At 45.2% G+C, this 16,193-nt stretch overlaps 1 protein-coding gene across 1 annotated transcript in view; it reads left to right on the top strand.

Moving 5' to 3' along the window:
• The window catches only part of LOC139409507 (hemicentin 1), a 242,956-nt gene that overhangs the window by 144,984 nt on the left and 81,779 nt on the right, over positions 1-16,193 (top strand). The window contains exons 24-35 of the mRNA XM_071154768.1: positions 19-291; positions 584-679; positions 993-1,187; positions 1,727-1,857; positions 2,939-3,086; positions 3,716-3,842; positions 3,942-4,096; positions 4,250-4,528; positions 6,082-6,363; positions 11,281-11,389; positions 11,595-11,764; positions 14,653-14,807. Of these exons, the coding sequence (XP_071010869.1) occupies positions 19-291; positions 584-679; positions 993-1,187; positions 1,727-1,857; positions 2,939-3,086; positions 3,716-3,842; positions 3,942-4,096; positions 4,250-4,528; positions 6,082-6,363; positions 11,281-11,389; positions 11,595-11,764; positions 14,653-14,807 (2,120 nt within the window). The remainder of the gene's footprint in view (positions 1-18; positions 292-583; positions 680-992; positions 1,188-1,726; positions 1,858-2,938; positions 3,087-3,715; positions 3,843-3,941; positions 4,097-4,249; positions 4,529-6,081; positions 6,364-11,280; positions 11,390-11,594; positions 11,765-14,652; positions 14,808-16,193) is intronic.

The following is a 16,193-nucleotide window of genomic DNA, read 5'->3' on the forward strand; positions in this document are numbered from 1 at the left end:
CTCTCCTCTCCTCTCCAGTGCCCCCCAGTATCCAAGCTGGCCCGAGGGTGTTGAAGGTGCAGGTGGAGCATCCAGTGGATCTTCCCTGCGTGGCACGGGGGGTTCCACAGCCCTTCCTGGCCTGGCTGAAGGATGGCGCCGCCCTGGTGGTGGACGGGACACAGTATAGGACCTCCCTCGATGGCTCTCTGACCTTAGGCCAGGTGGGGCTGAGTGATCAAGGGACTTACACCTGCCTGGCCACCAGCATCGCTGGAAGAGACCAGGCCAATGTACAGCTGCAGGTGCAAGGTGAGTCACTGAGTCCCCTATAAGCCACACCGGAGATTCTTTAGAATAATAGTTAAAGGGAAAGGTGACACCTAGTCAGTAGCACAATTGAATGCATTCAACCGAAATGTGTCTTCCGTATTTAACCCAACATGGATTTGCAATGCTGTATCCAAACTCTTTTCAAACATGGTTAGGTTTAGGATTAAGATATTGTTTATCCTAAACCTAAACTGAAAGGTTAAGGATATGCCCATGCACAGTTGTTCTTATCATTAATGTGGTGTGTCTACCCCGTCACCTCCCTCCTCAGTCCCCCCCGTGGTTGATGTCCTGGAGCCCCCCTTCAACAGCCCCCACCAGGAGAGAGTAGCAAACCAGCGCATCGCCTTCCCCTGCCCAGCCAAAGGTGATAACCAACTCTGCTTTATACAGTCATCTAATCACAATAGGATCCATTAGACATAAACGTGTCATCTGTCAACCAGTAAGGTCATCCTTATACAATAGACTGGATGTTGTTCTTCTACAACTGCATAGCTTGCTGTTTGGTGTTTTAGGTTGGGTTTCTGTACAAGCACTTTGTGACATCTGCTGATGTAAAAGGGGCATTATAAATGCATTTCATTGATTGATGTTGTCTACAGGATCTAAATATAATTTGCCCATGTTTGCTCACTAATCTTACCACTTTTCTTTCTCTCCCTTTCTTTTCCCCTCAGGCACTCCTACCCCCGTGATCAAGTGGTTGCGTAACGGTCAGGAGCTGACAGGGAACGAACCCGGTCTGACCATCATGGAGGATGGAACCCTTCTCATACTGGCATCGGTGTCTCAGCTGGACAACGGGGAGTATGTCTGCACTGCCGCCAACGAGGCTGGCACCACCCAGAAGAGGTACCAGCTCAAAGTCAACGGTGAGCTAGCCTAGCGTAAAATACCACAATATTACTGTAGTAGTAGTGGTACTGAATCAATAGTAGAACTGAATTATAATAATAGTAGAACTGAATTATATTGTAGTATATGGTAGCACTTTGTCATATGATAACACAGTGTCTTACAGTGTCTCACAGTGTCTTAATACTATATAATGTGCTATTACTGCTAAAGTACTATATTAATACTATGTAATGTGGTATTACTGCTAAAGTACTATATTAATACTATGCCATGTGGTATTACTTTTAAAGTACTATATTAATACGATGTCATGTGGTAGTACTTTTAAATAACTATATTACTACTTTGTCATGTGGTACTACTGTTAAAATAAGATGGAAATACTATGTCATGTGTTAGTATTCAGGTAAAAAAAAATAGGGTAAACGCTGGTCGCTGTCTGCGGTGAGTAAAGTAACAATCTTTACCCTCCACTACGCTACTAGTAGCACTGTTGCGGTATAGCATAATATAGCATAGCAGACCTGACCTTTGTCCTATGCCCTCCATGCAGTGCCCCCAGATCTCCGTGACAACGGGTCGCCGGGCAACGTGTCGGTGGTTCTGAACCAGCCCACCAACCTGGTGTGTGATGTCACAGGAAGTCCCGTTCCCGTCATCACCTGGTACAAGGATGGCGTTCCTGTAGGTGAACTCATATTACACAGCTGCTGTAGAGATGGGTGTTAGGATAAAACATTAGTCATCCCCATTCATTTGATATATAATAGAGTCTCCTGAATAGATTATTGACTACTAATAAATCTGCCTTTTAGTCTTGGATTGTTTTACACTACTAAATATTGTGAATATGATAACAGACCTCTAATCATTAAATACGTCCATTACTTAGAGCAGGGGTATTCAAATCTTACCTTACGAGGTCCAGAGTACTGGGCCTATACGAGGTCCAGAGTACTGGGCCTATACGAGGTCCAGAGTACTGGGCCTATACGAGGTCCAGAGTAGCGTCACAGGTAGCATCACAGGTAGCATCACGGGTAGCATCACGGGTAGTAGCATCATGAATGGTTTGTGTGTCAGGCCGTGTGTGTGTGTGTGTGTGTGTGTGTGTGTGTGGAATAAAAACAGCAACGGGGAAATACTGTATCTAATGATGTTTTAGAAGCAGCAGGCTCATAGATAACACATCACAATAATAATGATGATATATTCATATGGGAGCATAAGCCTAAACTGTACACTGTAATGGAATATATTCCTGCAGGCTAAGTGTTGTCATTTGGCTGCCACTGTGTTCTTTCTTCTCCAACAGAGCTCATGTCCTGCAGATGGGAAAAGCATCATTTACATGTTCATTCAGTAATAAAGTAACACCTAAAGTATAGTTCTGTTGTCTGTCTGCTGTCAGTTCAAAAGCAGTTCAATTAACAATTCATTTTAAATGAGTACATACAGTATGTGAGTCACAGGCGGCTGGTGGAACCTATATTGGGAAGGACGGGTTCACAGTAATGGCTGGAACGGAATTAATGGAATGGCATGGAAACACATCAAACACATGGTTTCCATGTGTTTGATACCATTCCATTAGCTTATGAACCATCCTCCTCTGACCAGCCTCCACTGATAGGAGTACATACACACACACACACACACACACACACACATATATATAGATATATATATATTTATATGTATATATTTATTCAATATGTGAATCTCTTAACGATTTCTCAATTTGTGCGTGTGCATGTGTGTGTAGGTGGTTCCCAGTAGCAGTGTTCAGATCTTGCAGCGTGGGAAGACCCTGAGGCTATTGAAGGCCGCCATGGCAGACACAGGAAGTTATAGCTGCAAGGCCATAAACATCGCAGGAAGTACAGAGAAGGACTTCCTTCTGGAAGTGCTGGGTGAGTGGAGGCAGCACTGACTGGCTGGGTGAGTGGAGGCAGCACTGACTGGCTGGGTGAATGGAGGCAGCACTGACTGACTGGGTGAATGGGGGCAGCACTGACTAGCTGGGTGAATGGGGGCAGCACTGACTGGCTGGGTGAATGGAGGCAGCACTGACTGACTGGGTGAATGGAGGCAGCACGGACTGGCTGGGTGAATGGGGGCAGCACTGACTGGCTGGGTGAATGGAGGCAGCACTGACTGGCTGGGTGAATGGGGGCAGCACTGACTGGCTGGGTGAATGGAGGCAGCACTGACTGGCTGGGTGAATGGAGGCAGCACGGACTGGCTGGGTGAATGGAGGCAGCACTGACTGGCTGGGTGAGTGGAGGCAGCACTGACTGGCTGGGTGAATGGAGGCAGCACTGACTGGCTGGGTGAATGGGGGCAGCACTGACGGTCGATCGGGAGGCTGATTGGTTGGTTGGAGAAAAGGCAGGATTCTGTTGGCTTACTCATATTACAGCTGGACTTGTCACTGTATTGTACAATGACATGATCATTTTCACAAAGAAAATGATTTAGTCTCCTTTGACTCCTTGATCTCATTCATATCTCCACTCTTCCCCTTGTTCCCCTCCTTTAGTCCCCCCCACCATCGTAGGGACTGGCTCCCCTCGGGATGTGTCGGCAGTGCTCAACCAGGAGATCAGTCTGGACTGTAAGGTCAAAGGAACTCCCTTTCCCACAATCCAGTGGTACAAAGACAGGAAGTGAGTTCCCTCTTCCATTAGTTGTGTATAGACTAATATGAACAATTCAACTGGATGTGATTCTAATCCCATGGGGTGTGTCTCCCCTCTCTCTCCCAGACTGGTGTTCCTAGGTGACCCCAACATAGAGGTCAGCAACAAGGGCCAGACATTGAAAATAAAGAGTGCTCGCCTCGGAGACCAGGCACACTACCAGTGTAGTGTAACCAACGCAGCGGGCAAACAGACCAAAGACTTCAACCTCAGTGTCTACGGTGGGTTTGGATCAAAGCCTGTGCGTAAATGTGTACGTGGGTCTTAGTGTGCTGTGACTAAGGTGAATTAGTCAGAGGAATGTTTAAAGAGTGTTTGCATGGGGTGTGTATTCTGATTTACATATTTCTCATCCCCTCTTACCCTCACCTTAGTCCCTCCCACTATAAAGGGTGGTAACGTGACCTCAGAGGTCACCACCCTCCTGGATAATGTAGTAATGCTGGAGTGTGAGGCGCGCGGCGTTCCGCTCCCCGCCATCACCTGGTACCGTAACGGACAGGCCATCCTGTCCAGCTACCAGGCACAGTACGTGGACCGAGGTCACTTCCTGCGGATCCCACGCGCCCAGGCATCTGACACTGGTCAGTTCAGCTGCAGGGTCACCAGTGTAGCGGGCACTGCAGAGAAGAACTTTGAGCTGGACGTGTACCGTAAGTACCCTAACTCTTCCTCACTTTACCGTAAGTACCCTAACTCTACCTCAAAGAGCTGGACGTTTACCTTAAGACCTCACTCTGCCTCACTTTACTGTACATTCCCTAACTCTACCTCACTTCACCGTAAGTTCCCTAACTCTACCTGACTTTACCGCAAGTACCCTAACTCTTCCTCACTTTACCGTAAGAACCCTAACTCTTCCTCACTTTAACGTAAGAACCCTAACTCTTCCTCACTTTACCTTAAGAACCCTAACTCTTCCTCACTTTAGCGTAAGAACCCTAACTCTTCCTCACTTTAACGTAAGAACCCTAACTCTTCCTCACTTTACCGTAAGAACCCTAACTCTTCCTCACTTTAGCGTAAGAACCCTAACTCTTCCTCCCTTTACCGTAAGTACTCTACCTCACTTCACCGCAAGTACCCTAACTCTACCTCACTTTACCGTAAGAACCCTAACTCTTCATTACTTTACCGTAAGTACCCTAACTCAACCTCACTTTACCATAAGAACCTTAACTCTTCCTCACTTTACCGTAAGAACCCTAACTCTTCCTCACTTTACTGTAAGAACCTTAACTCTTCCTCACTTTACTGTAAGTACTCTACCTCACTTTACCGTAAGAACCTTAACTCTTCCTCACTTTACCGTAAGTACCCTAACTCAACCTCACTTTACCGTAAGAACCCTAACTCTTCCTCACTTTACCGTAAGAACCCTAACTCTACCTCACTTTGCCGTATGAACCCTAACTCTTCCTCACTTTAGTGTAAGAACCCTAACTCTTCCTCATTTTACCGTAAGTACTCTAGCTCTGTTTATCGTAAGTACTCTAACTCTACTTCACTTTAGCGTAAGAACCCTAACTCTACCTCATTTTACCGTAAGTACCCTAACTCTACCTCACTTTTCCGTAAGAACACTATCTCTTCCTCACTTTACCGTAAGAACCCTAACTCTACCTCACTTTTCCGTAAGAACACTATCGCTTCCTCACTTTACCGTAAGAACCCTAACTCGTCCACACTTTACCGTAAGTACTCTAGCTCACTTACCGTAAATACTCTAACTCTACCTCACTTTACCGTAAGAACCCTAACTCGTCCACACTTTACCGTAAGTACTCTAGCTCACTTACCGTAAATACTCTAACTCTACCTCACTTTACCGTAAGAACCCTAACTCGTCCACACTTTACCGTAAGTACTCTAGCTCACGGTAAAGTGTGGACGAGTTAGGGTTCTTACGGTAAAGTGAGGTAGAGTTAGGGTTCGGTAAAGTGAGGAAGAGCTAGGGTTCTTACGGTAAAGTGAGGTAGAGTTAGAGTATTTACGGTAAGAACCTAGCTCTTCCTCACTTTACCGTAAGAACCTTAAGTCTTCCTCACTTTACTGTAAGTACTCTAGCTCACTTTTCCGTAAGTACTCTAACTCTACCTCACTTTACCGTAAGTACCCTAACTCTTCCTCCCTTTACCATAACTACCCTAACTCTACCTCATTTTGCATGTTTACCGTTGACCTAATCCTAACCTCTCTCCCTCAGTTCCTCCTTCCATCAAGGGGGGGCAGGACACCACTACAGAGATAAAGGTGGTACTCACTAAGCCCCTTAACCTGGAGTGTGAGGTAGGGGGGCACCCTCCACCCACCCTGACATGGTTGAAGGATGGCGTACCCGTCCGGAATGGGGAGAGCATCAACATTCTGGAGCAAGGCCGGAAAATCGAGATCCTCTCTGCTTCTGTGTCCGACACCGGCCGCTATGTCTGCGTGGCAACCAGCGTTGCCGGGGAGAAGGAGATCAACTATGACGTCAGTGTCCTAGGTACAGTTGAAGTCGGAAGTTTGCATACATACACCTTAGCCAAATACATTTAAATTCCGTTTTTTTTCACAATTCCTGACATTTAATCCTATTAAAAATTCCCTGTCAGATTTTAAGACTGTGAAATGTCAGAATAATAGTAGAGAATGATTTAATTCAGCTTTTTTTTCTTTCATCACATTCCCAGTGGGTCAGAAGTTTACATACACTCAATTAGTATTTGGTAGCATTGCCTTTAAATTGTTTAACTTGAGTCAAACATTTTGGGTAGCCTTACACAAGCTTTCCACAATAAGTTGGGTGAATTTTGGCCCATTCCTCCTGACAGAGCTGGTGTAACTGAGTCAGGTTTGTAGGCCTCCTTGCTCGAACACGTTTTTTCAGTTCTGCCCACAAATTTTCTATAGGATTGAGGTCAGAGCTTTGTAATGGCCACTCCAATACCTTGACTTTGTTGTCCTTAAGCCATTTTGCCACAACTTTGGAAGTATGCTTGGGGTCATTGTCCATTTGGAAGATCCATTTGCGATCAAGCTTCAACTTCCTGACTGATGTCTTGAGATGTTGCTTCAATATATCCTCATGCCACCATCTATTTTGTGAAGGGAACCAGTCCCTCCTGCTGCAAAGCACTGCCACAACATCATGCTGCCACCCCTGTGCTTCACGGTTGGGATAGTGTTTTTTGGCTTGCAATCAAGGTAATCTGGTCATCTGGTCACCAAAAAGTACGAAAGGACACGTCTCCTTCCTGAGCGGTATGACGGCTGTGTGGTCCCATGGTGTTTATACTTGCATACTATTGTTTGTACAGATGAACGTGGTACCTTCAGGCGTTTGGAAATTGCTCCCAAGGATGAACCAGACTTGGGGAGGTCTATAAAAAAAATGTTGGGTCCTGGCCGATTTCTTTTGATTTTCCCATGATGTCAAGCAAAGGGGCACTGAGTTTGAAGGTAGGTTGAAGTACATCCACAGGTACACCTCCTATTGACTCAAATTATGTCAATTAGCCTATCAGAAGCTTCTAAAGCCATGACATCATTTTCTGGAATTTTCCAAGCTGTTTAAAGGCACAATCAACTTAGCGTATATAAACTTCTGACCCACTGGAATTGTGCTACAGTGAATTATAAGTGAAATAATCTGTCTGTCAACAATTGTTGGAAGAATTACTTGTGTCATGCACAAAGTAGATGTCCTAACCGACTTGCCAAAACTATAGTTTGTTAACAAGAAATTTGTGGAGTGGTTGAAAAATGAGTTTTAATGACTCCAACCTAAGTGTATGTAAACTTTCGACTTCATCTGTACATACACACACACACACACACATGAACACACATATGCAAGGACACACACGTGTGCGTACACACACACACCCACACACACACACACACACACACACACACACACACACACACACACACACACACACACACACACACACACACACACACACACACACACACACACACACACACAGTCGCACTGTACACATCTATTAGTGTTCAAGGTGAATGACCCCCCCAGTCCGTATCTACCCAGTAATTCAGTGTATACATTCACTGAAATGTTTCCATTGTATTGTATCTGTCATCAAAGAGCAATAATTCACAGGAAAAGACAGCTTAGATTTCGGTGGCCGGACCACTTCGCTCAACCTCCACTTCCATGTATCATATAGGACCGAATGAAAGACTTCCCAGAAGAAAGTGTTAGCTACCTATTCTGAAGATTACCGTGGTTTAGAAGAGGGCCAGGAAGTGAGTTTGAGGAGACCACTAAGATTACAGGTGTCATTGAAAACACTGGGTTTTTCCTTTTCTTTGTTTCAGCGTATTATTCTTTCACAGTGGTGATCAGTCAATGTCAGCAGAGAAGGCCTTGCCCAGTTAAATATCAGGAAGCTACTGCTTTCTGTTTGCCAGTTAGGTTAGAGGTTAGAGAGAGAGATAGAGAGAGAGAGAGAGAGAGAGAGAGAGAGAGAGAGAGAGAGAGAGAGAGAGATCCTCTGTGTCTAGATGCTTAAGGACCTCTACCATCTGTATTCTGTATTGTCTGACATCAGAGGAGGGATGAGGGCTTTACGCTGTAGTCTGCTGAACCTACAAAAGTATGTGGACACCCCTTCAAATCAGTGGATTCGACTATTTCAGCCACATCCATTGCTGACAGTGTATAAAATCGAGCAAACAGCCATGCAATCTCCATAGACAAACACTGGCAGTAGAATGGCCTCACCGAAGAGCTCAGTGACTTTCAATGTGGCACCGTCATAGGATGTCACCTTTCCAACAAGTCAGTTCGTCAAATTTCTGCCCTGCTAGAGCTGCTCCGGTCAACTGTAAGTGCTGTTATTGTAAAGTGGAAAGTCTAGGAGCAACAACGGCTCAACTGCGAAGTGGTAGACCACACAAGCTCACAGAACGGGACCAGCAATTGGTGAAGCTCGTAGCGCGTATAAATCGTGTCCTCGGTTGCAACACTCACTACCAAGTTCCAAACTGTCTCTGGAAGCAACGTCAGCACAATAACTGTTTGTTGGGAGCTTCATTAAATTAGTTTCCATGGCCAGCTGCACACAAGCCTAAGATCACCATGTGCAATGCCAAGCGTCGGTTAGAGTGGTGTAAAGCTCGCCGCCATTGGACTCTGTAGTAGTGGAAACGCATTCTTTGGAGTGATGAATCACGCTTCACCATCTGGCAGTCAGACAGACTAATCTGGGTTTGGTGGATGCCAGGAGAACACTACCTGCCCCAATGCAATTTGGTGGAGGATGAATAATAGTCTTGGGCTGTTTTTCATGGTTCAGGCCCCTTAGTTCTAGTGAAGGGAAATCTTAACGATATAGCATACAATGACATTCTAGACGATTCTGTGCTTCCAACTTTATGGCAACAGTTTGGGGAACAACCTTTCCTGTTTCAGCATGACAATGCCCCCGTGCACAAAGCAAAGTCATACAGAAATGTTTTGTCGAGATTGGTGTAGAAGAACTTTACTGGCCTGCCAAGTGCCCCGACTTCAATCCCATCGAACACCTTTGGGATGAAATGGAATGCCGACTGCGAGCCAGGCCTAATCGCCCAACATCAGTGCCCGACCTCACTAATGCTCGTGGCTAAATGGAAGTAAGTCCCTGCAGTAATGTTCCAACATCTAGTGGAAAGCCTTCCTAGAAGAGTGGAGACTGTTATATCAGCAAAGGGGGACGAACTCCATATTAATGCCCATGATTTTGTAATGATGTTAGACGAGCAGGTGCCCACATACTTTTAGTCATGTTGTGTAACTCTCTCTTTCACGCGCACGCACGCACGCACACACACACACACACACACACACACACACACACACACACACACACACACACACACACACACACACACACCATAGACACTGAGCTTCAGCTTGGCTCCGCTGGTCTGCTCTGCCATTTTAAACATTCAAACTCTGTCGGAAGATAAAGTATAAGAATGTGTGCTGCCAAAGGCAGGTTAGTTAGCCTATGCTCAGCATCAATCATCTCAATATCTGGATGGTGATGGGCTCAAGTGAATGCTGTGCATTATGCTCCACACAGCACTCTCATCAGTCAATCCAGATGTATTTAGTGGCTGGAATGTGATGTGAAGGATATCTGATCTAATAAACTCCGCAAAAAAAGAAACGTCCTCTCACTGTCAACTGCATTTATTTTCAGCAAATTTAACATGTGTAAATATTTGTGTGAACATAACAAGATTCAACAACTGAGACATAAACTGAACAAGTTCCACAGACATGTGACTAACAGAAATGGAATTATGTGTCCCTGAGCAAAGGGGGGGGGTCAAAATCAAAAGTAACAGTCAGTATCTGGTGTGGCCACCAGCTGCATTAAGTACTGCAGTGCTGCTCCTCATGAACTGCACCAGATTTGCCAGTTCTTGCTGTGAGATATTACCCCACTCTTCCACCAAGGCATCTGCAAGTTCCCAGACATTTCTGGGGGGTATGGCCCATGCCCTCACACTTCGAACCATCGGGTCCCAAATGTGCTCAATGGGATTGAGATCCGGGCTCTTCACTGGCCATGGCAGAACACTGACATTTCTGTCTTGCAGGAAATCTCACGCAAAATGAGCAGTATGGCTGGTGGCATTGTCATGCTGGAGAGTCATGTCAGGATGAGCTTGCAGGAAGGGTACCACATGAGGGAGGAGGATGTCTTCCCTGTAACACACAGCGTTGAGATTGGCTGCAATGACAACAAGCTCAGTCCGATGATGCTGTGCCACACCGCCCCAGACCACGATGGACACTCTGTGTTACGCTCATTCCTTCAACGATAAACGTGAATCCGACCATCACCCCCGGTGAGACAAAATAGACAGTCTGAGCACTGATGGAGGGGTTGTACTCTCCTGGTGTAATTCTGGCAGTTGTTGCCATCCTGTACCTGTCCCGCAGGTGTGATGTTCGGTTGTACCGATCCTGTGCAGTTGTTGTTACAAATGGTCTGCCACTGCGAGGACAATCTAAGTTTTCATAACTGTGACTTGAATTACACCTCAACGTCTGTAAGCTGGTGCATGTTCATTAATTGTTTATGGTTCGTTGAAAAAGCGTGGGAAACAGTGTTTAAACGCTTTACAATGAAGATCTGTGAAGTGCAGATAGACTAAGAGGGATGAACAGAGAGAGTCTCTCTCTTGTCGAACAGTATAGCCTAGACATGTAATTAATATCAAGTTCTATATCAATTTCTTTGTTTCTCTTTGTCAAGCGTAAATTACAGAGCTTTACTTGCTCAAAATCCTTCATGTAAAAAGTAGTTTTTGGGGTTGGTGTTAGCAACAGGACAATCTTTCTCGAACTTCTTCTGTATGTTATGGGTGTGTTTAGAACCCTCTGTCTGTCCAATCACAGTTCCCCCTGTGGTGGAGGGAGGGGACGAGGTCACAGACACCACGGTCACCATCAACAACCTCCTGGAACTAGAGTGTCGTGCCACGGGAACACCTTCACCCATCCTCACGTAAGACCCATACACACACACACACACACACACACACACACACACACACACACACACACACACACACACACACACACACACACACACACACACACACTTAGACACACACACACTTAGACACACACACACTTAGACACACACACACACACACACACACACACACACACACACTTTAATGCGCTCTGTCTCTCTCTCTGTTCTATAGGTGGTTTAAGGACGGTCAGCCGGTCAGGCAGGGTGAGGGGGTGAGGGTCACGGCTAACGGCCGTCGGCTGGTCATCTCTCGGCCCCAGGTCTCAGACACGGCACGCTTCCAGTGTGTGGCAACCAACGAGGCCGGAGACCATAAGAGGGACTTCAATGTGGCCGTCCATGGTATACATACTGCTGTGGTTCTAGAAACTCATACTTTCTGTGATTTACCATTAGTATACAGTGCATTCGGAAAGTATTCAGACCCCTTGACTTTTTCCACATTTTGTTACGTTTCAGCCTTATTCTAAAATTGATTAAATATATTTTTCCCTCTCATCAATTTACACACAATAACCCATAATGACAAAGCAAAAACTGAAATGTCACATTTACATAAGTATTCAGAACCTTGACTCAGTACTTTGTTGAAGCACCTTTGGCAGCGATTACAGCCTTGAGTTTTCCTGGCTATGACTCTACAAGCTTGGCACACCTGTATTTGGGGAGTTTCTCCCATTCTTCTCTGCAGATCCTCTCAAGCTTTGTCAGGTTGGATGGGGAGCGTCGCTGCACAGCTATTTTCAGTTCTCTACAGAGATGTTTGATCGGGTTCAAGTCTGGGTTCTAGCTGGGCCACTGTTTTTTTTCAAATGTAATCAAATCAAACTTTATTTGTCACATGCGGCGAATACAAGTGTAGACCTTACTGTGAAATGGTTACTTACAAGCCCTTAACCAACAGTGTAGACCTTACTGTGAAATGCTTACTTACAAGCCCTTAACCAACAGTGTAGACCTTACTGTGAAATGCTTTACTTACAAGCCCTTAACCAACAGTGTAGACCTTACTGTGAAATGCTTACTCACAAGCCCTTAACCAACAGTGTAGACCTTACTGTGAAATGCTTACTTACAAGCCCCTAACCAACAGTGCAGTTCAAGAAGAGTTTAGAAAATATTTACCAATGTAAATAGTCCGGTGGCCATTTGATTAATTGTTCAGCAGTCTTATGGCTTGGGGGTAGAAGCCGTTAGGAGCCTTTTGGTCCGAGTCTTTGCGCTCCGGTACCACTTGTCGTGCGGTTGCAGAGAGAACAGTCTATGACTTGGGTGACTGGAGTCTCTGACCATTTTTTGTGCTTTCCTCTGACACCGCCTGGGCCGTACGCACTTCCCTCTGTAGCGCCTTACGGTTAGATGCCGAGCAGTTGCCATACCAGGCGGTGATGCTCCCGATGGTGCAGCTGTAGAACTTTTTGAGGTTCTGTGGATCCATGCCAAATATTTTCAGTCTCCTGAGGGGGAGAATGTGTTGTCTTGCCTTCTTCACGACTGTCTTGGTGTGTTTGGACCATGATAGTTTGTTGGTGATGTGGACACCAAGGAACTTGGAACTCTCGACCCGCTCCACTACAGCTCTGTCGATGTTAATGGGGCCCTATTTGGCCTACCTTTTCCTGTAGTCCACAATCACCTTCTTTGTCTTGCCCACATTGAGGGAGGGGTTGTTGTCCTGGCACCACACTGCCAGGTCTCTGACCTCCTCCCTATAGGCTGTCGCATCGTTGTCGGTGATCAGGCCTACCTCTGTTGTGTCCTCAGCACACTTAATGATGGTGTTGGAGTCATGTTTGGGAGTACAGGAGGGGACTAAGTACACACCCATGAGGGGCCCCAGTGTTGAGGATTAGCGTTGCAGATGTGTTGTTGCATACCCTTACCACCTGGGGGAGGCCCGTCAGGAAGTCCAGGATCCAGTTGCAGAGGGAGGTGTTTAGTCCCAGGGTCATGAGCTTAGTGATGAGCTTTCTCGGCTTCGTCTTGGCTGTGTGCTTAGTGTCGTTGTCCTGTTGGAAGGTGAACATTTGTCCAAGTCTGAGGTCCTGAGCACTCTGGAGCAGGTTTTCATCAAGGATGTCTCTGTACTTTGCTCTGTTCACCTTTGCCTTCATCCATGTCTAGTCTCCCAGTCAGGTTTCCTACAGACGTGACACTTGGCATTCAGGCCAAAGAGTTCAATCTTGGTTTCATCAGGCAAGAGAATCTTGTTTCTCATGGTCGGAGAGTCCTTAGGTGCCTTTTGGCAAACTCCAAGAGGACTGCATTGTACCTTTTACTGAGGGGTGGCTTCCGTCTGGTCACTCTACCAATAAGGCCTGATTGGTGGAGTGCTGCAGAGATGGTTGTCCTTCTGGAAGGTTCTCCCATCTCCACCTCCCTGACCATGACCCTTCTCCCATGATTGTTCAATTTGGCTGGGCGTCCAGCCCTAGGAATAGTCTTCCAGACTTCTTCCATTTAAGAGTGATGGTGGTCACTGTGATCTTGGGGACCTTCAATGCTCCAGCCATTTTTTTGGTACCCTTCTCCAGATCTGTGCCTCGACACAAACATCCCGGAGCTCTACGGACAATTCCTTCGACCTCATGGTTTGATTTTTTCTCTGACATGCGTTGTCAACTGTGGGACCTTATGTAGACAGGTGTGTGCCTTTCCAAATCATGTCCAATCAATTGAATTTACCACAGGTGGACTCCAATCGAGTTGTAGAGACATCTCAAGGATGATCAATGGAAACAGGATGAATCTGAGCTCAATTTCAAGTCTCATAGCAAAGGTTTTGAATACTTATGTAAATAAGTTATTTCTGTTTTTTATTTTTAATAAATTTGCAAACACTTCTAAAAACATGTTTTTGTTTTGTCATTATGGGGTATTGTCTGTAGATTGCTGTATGTTGCTATGTCGTTCATTTCATGGTGTGATGTTGTTTATCTTTTGCTCTAAATGGAAGACCTGGGCTGAATATGTTGTAGTTTTTTTATGCATGCTCTTTGATAATATTGAATTCTGGTATGTCTTTTACTATAATTCTGGTATTTTCCTATAATTCTGGTATTTTCCTGTGGAATCTGTTTTTCTCTTTGCCTCCCCAATATCCTCTCCATTTGTCTGTAATCACTCTCTATGTTTTCTTTCTTCCACTCTTTTCTCCCCTTTCCTCTCTCACTCATTCGTCTCTTCGACCTATCCTCTCTCTCTTTTAATCTCCCTCTCTTTCACTCCAGTCCCTCCATCCATCCGCTCCACCGGTGCTTCTGAGAGGTCTGTGGTCCTCCACAAGCCCATCAGCCTCCAGTGTGTTCCCAATGGCACCCCTCTCCCCAGCATCACCTGGCTCAAAGATGGCCGCCCTGTGGACACCGCCCAGGAGCACCTGAAGGTACAGGACATGACTCTACCTCCCCATTTGGCCATCTCTGATACTTTTGTTCTAGCTCCCCCCTTTGTTCAGGTTTATTATTATTATAAGTCCCAGTTACAGTAATACTCTAGATCTTATTGTTATTCTTAGTCCCAGTTACAGTAATACTCTATATGTTATTGTTATTCTAAGTCCCAGTTACAGTAATACTCTAGATCAGGGGTGTCAAAGTCAAATGGACGGAGGGCCAAATAAAAAAATCAGCTACAAGACGAGGGCCGGACTGTTCGAATGTTCATTGAAAAAATTTTAAATGACGCATATAGTCTAGTGAACCTAATTGAACCTACTGAAAACCTAACAAATATATTACAATATGATCAGATAAATAAAGCAATATTTTCTTATGGCTCTGTCAGTAATCTTTAATTTTCAACAGACACAAAAGACAAATTTCCTTTATATAAATATCCCCATAACATGAACATTAAATGAAAGAAACCGGTATTCAAGGCACCATCAGTAGACTATATTTTCTATTTTAGCAAAAGTGGGCTAAATTTACTTCAAAGAAAAAACAATAATAGCAATTTTCTATCATCCACTCAACTGAAATATTTTTAAAATATAATTGGATTGAAATACAAAAAAATAAAGTGCAAAAATCTATTAATCAAAAACAACACTTTGTTTAAGGAGAAGTAACATGCAGTGAAAACAAATATTAAATTTTAACTTTTAAACTTGAACTGAGTAAAAACTCTAAATATGTGATTGCACAGTAATGTTCACTTGTTTGAGGTTGAGGGTGATACTTGGTGGTGTCCCATCTTTTCCACAAGTTCATCAATGTTCGGGGTAAGGCTCTGAGCTGAAGAAATCCTCAGAATTGAGTGGAGGTGTTCAGCAGTAAGTCGACTTCTGTGTGATGTTTTGTTCAGGTTCATCAAAGAAAACAGTTGTTCACACAGGTATGTGCTGCCAAACATAGACAACGTTTGAGCAGCCTGGATGCGCAGCTGGGGCATTGTGCCGGGGAGGAAACGGGCGAACTCCGCAGCACCCACTGCCGCATATTTTGCCCTCAGTGCATCATTGCATTGGAGGTCAATCAACTCCATTTGGAGGTTTGGTGGTGAGCTTTCCACGTCAACATCAAATGGGTTACCGAGCAGTTCCAACCTGCTTTTTTGTGCTTCAAAGTCAGCAAATCGGCGTCGAAAGTCAGCGGCAAGCATACCTATTTTATCAGCCAACTGTGTGCTCGGGAACGCACTGGTAGAGAGCTTCTCTTTCATGGTCTGGCAGCTGGGAAAGTGGCTCAAATTTTCTTTCCGCATCTGCGTCTCCCACAGAGTCAGTTTGGTTTTAAATGCCTTCACTGTACTGTACATATCAGAGATG

This window comes from Oncorhynchus clarkii, chromosome 5 (assembly GCF_045791955.1).
Source record: "Oncorhynchus clarkii lewisi isolate Uvic-CL-2024 chromosome 5, UVic_Ocla_1.0, whole genome shotgun sequence".
Lineage (NCBI taxonomy): Eukaryota > Metazoa > Chordata > Actinopteri > Salmoniformes > Salmonidae > Oncorhynchus > Oncorhynchus clarkii.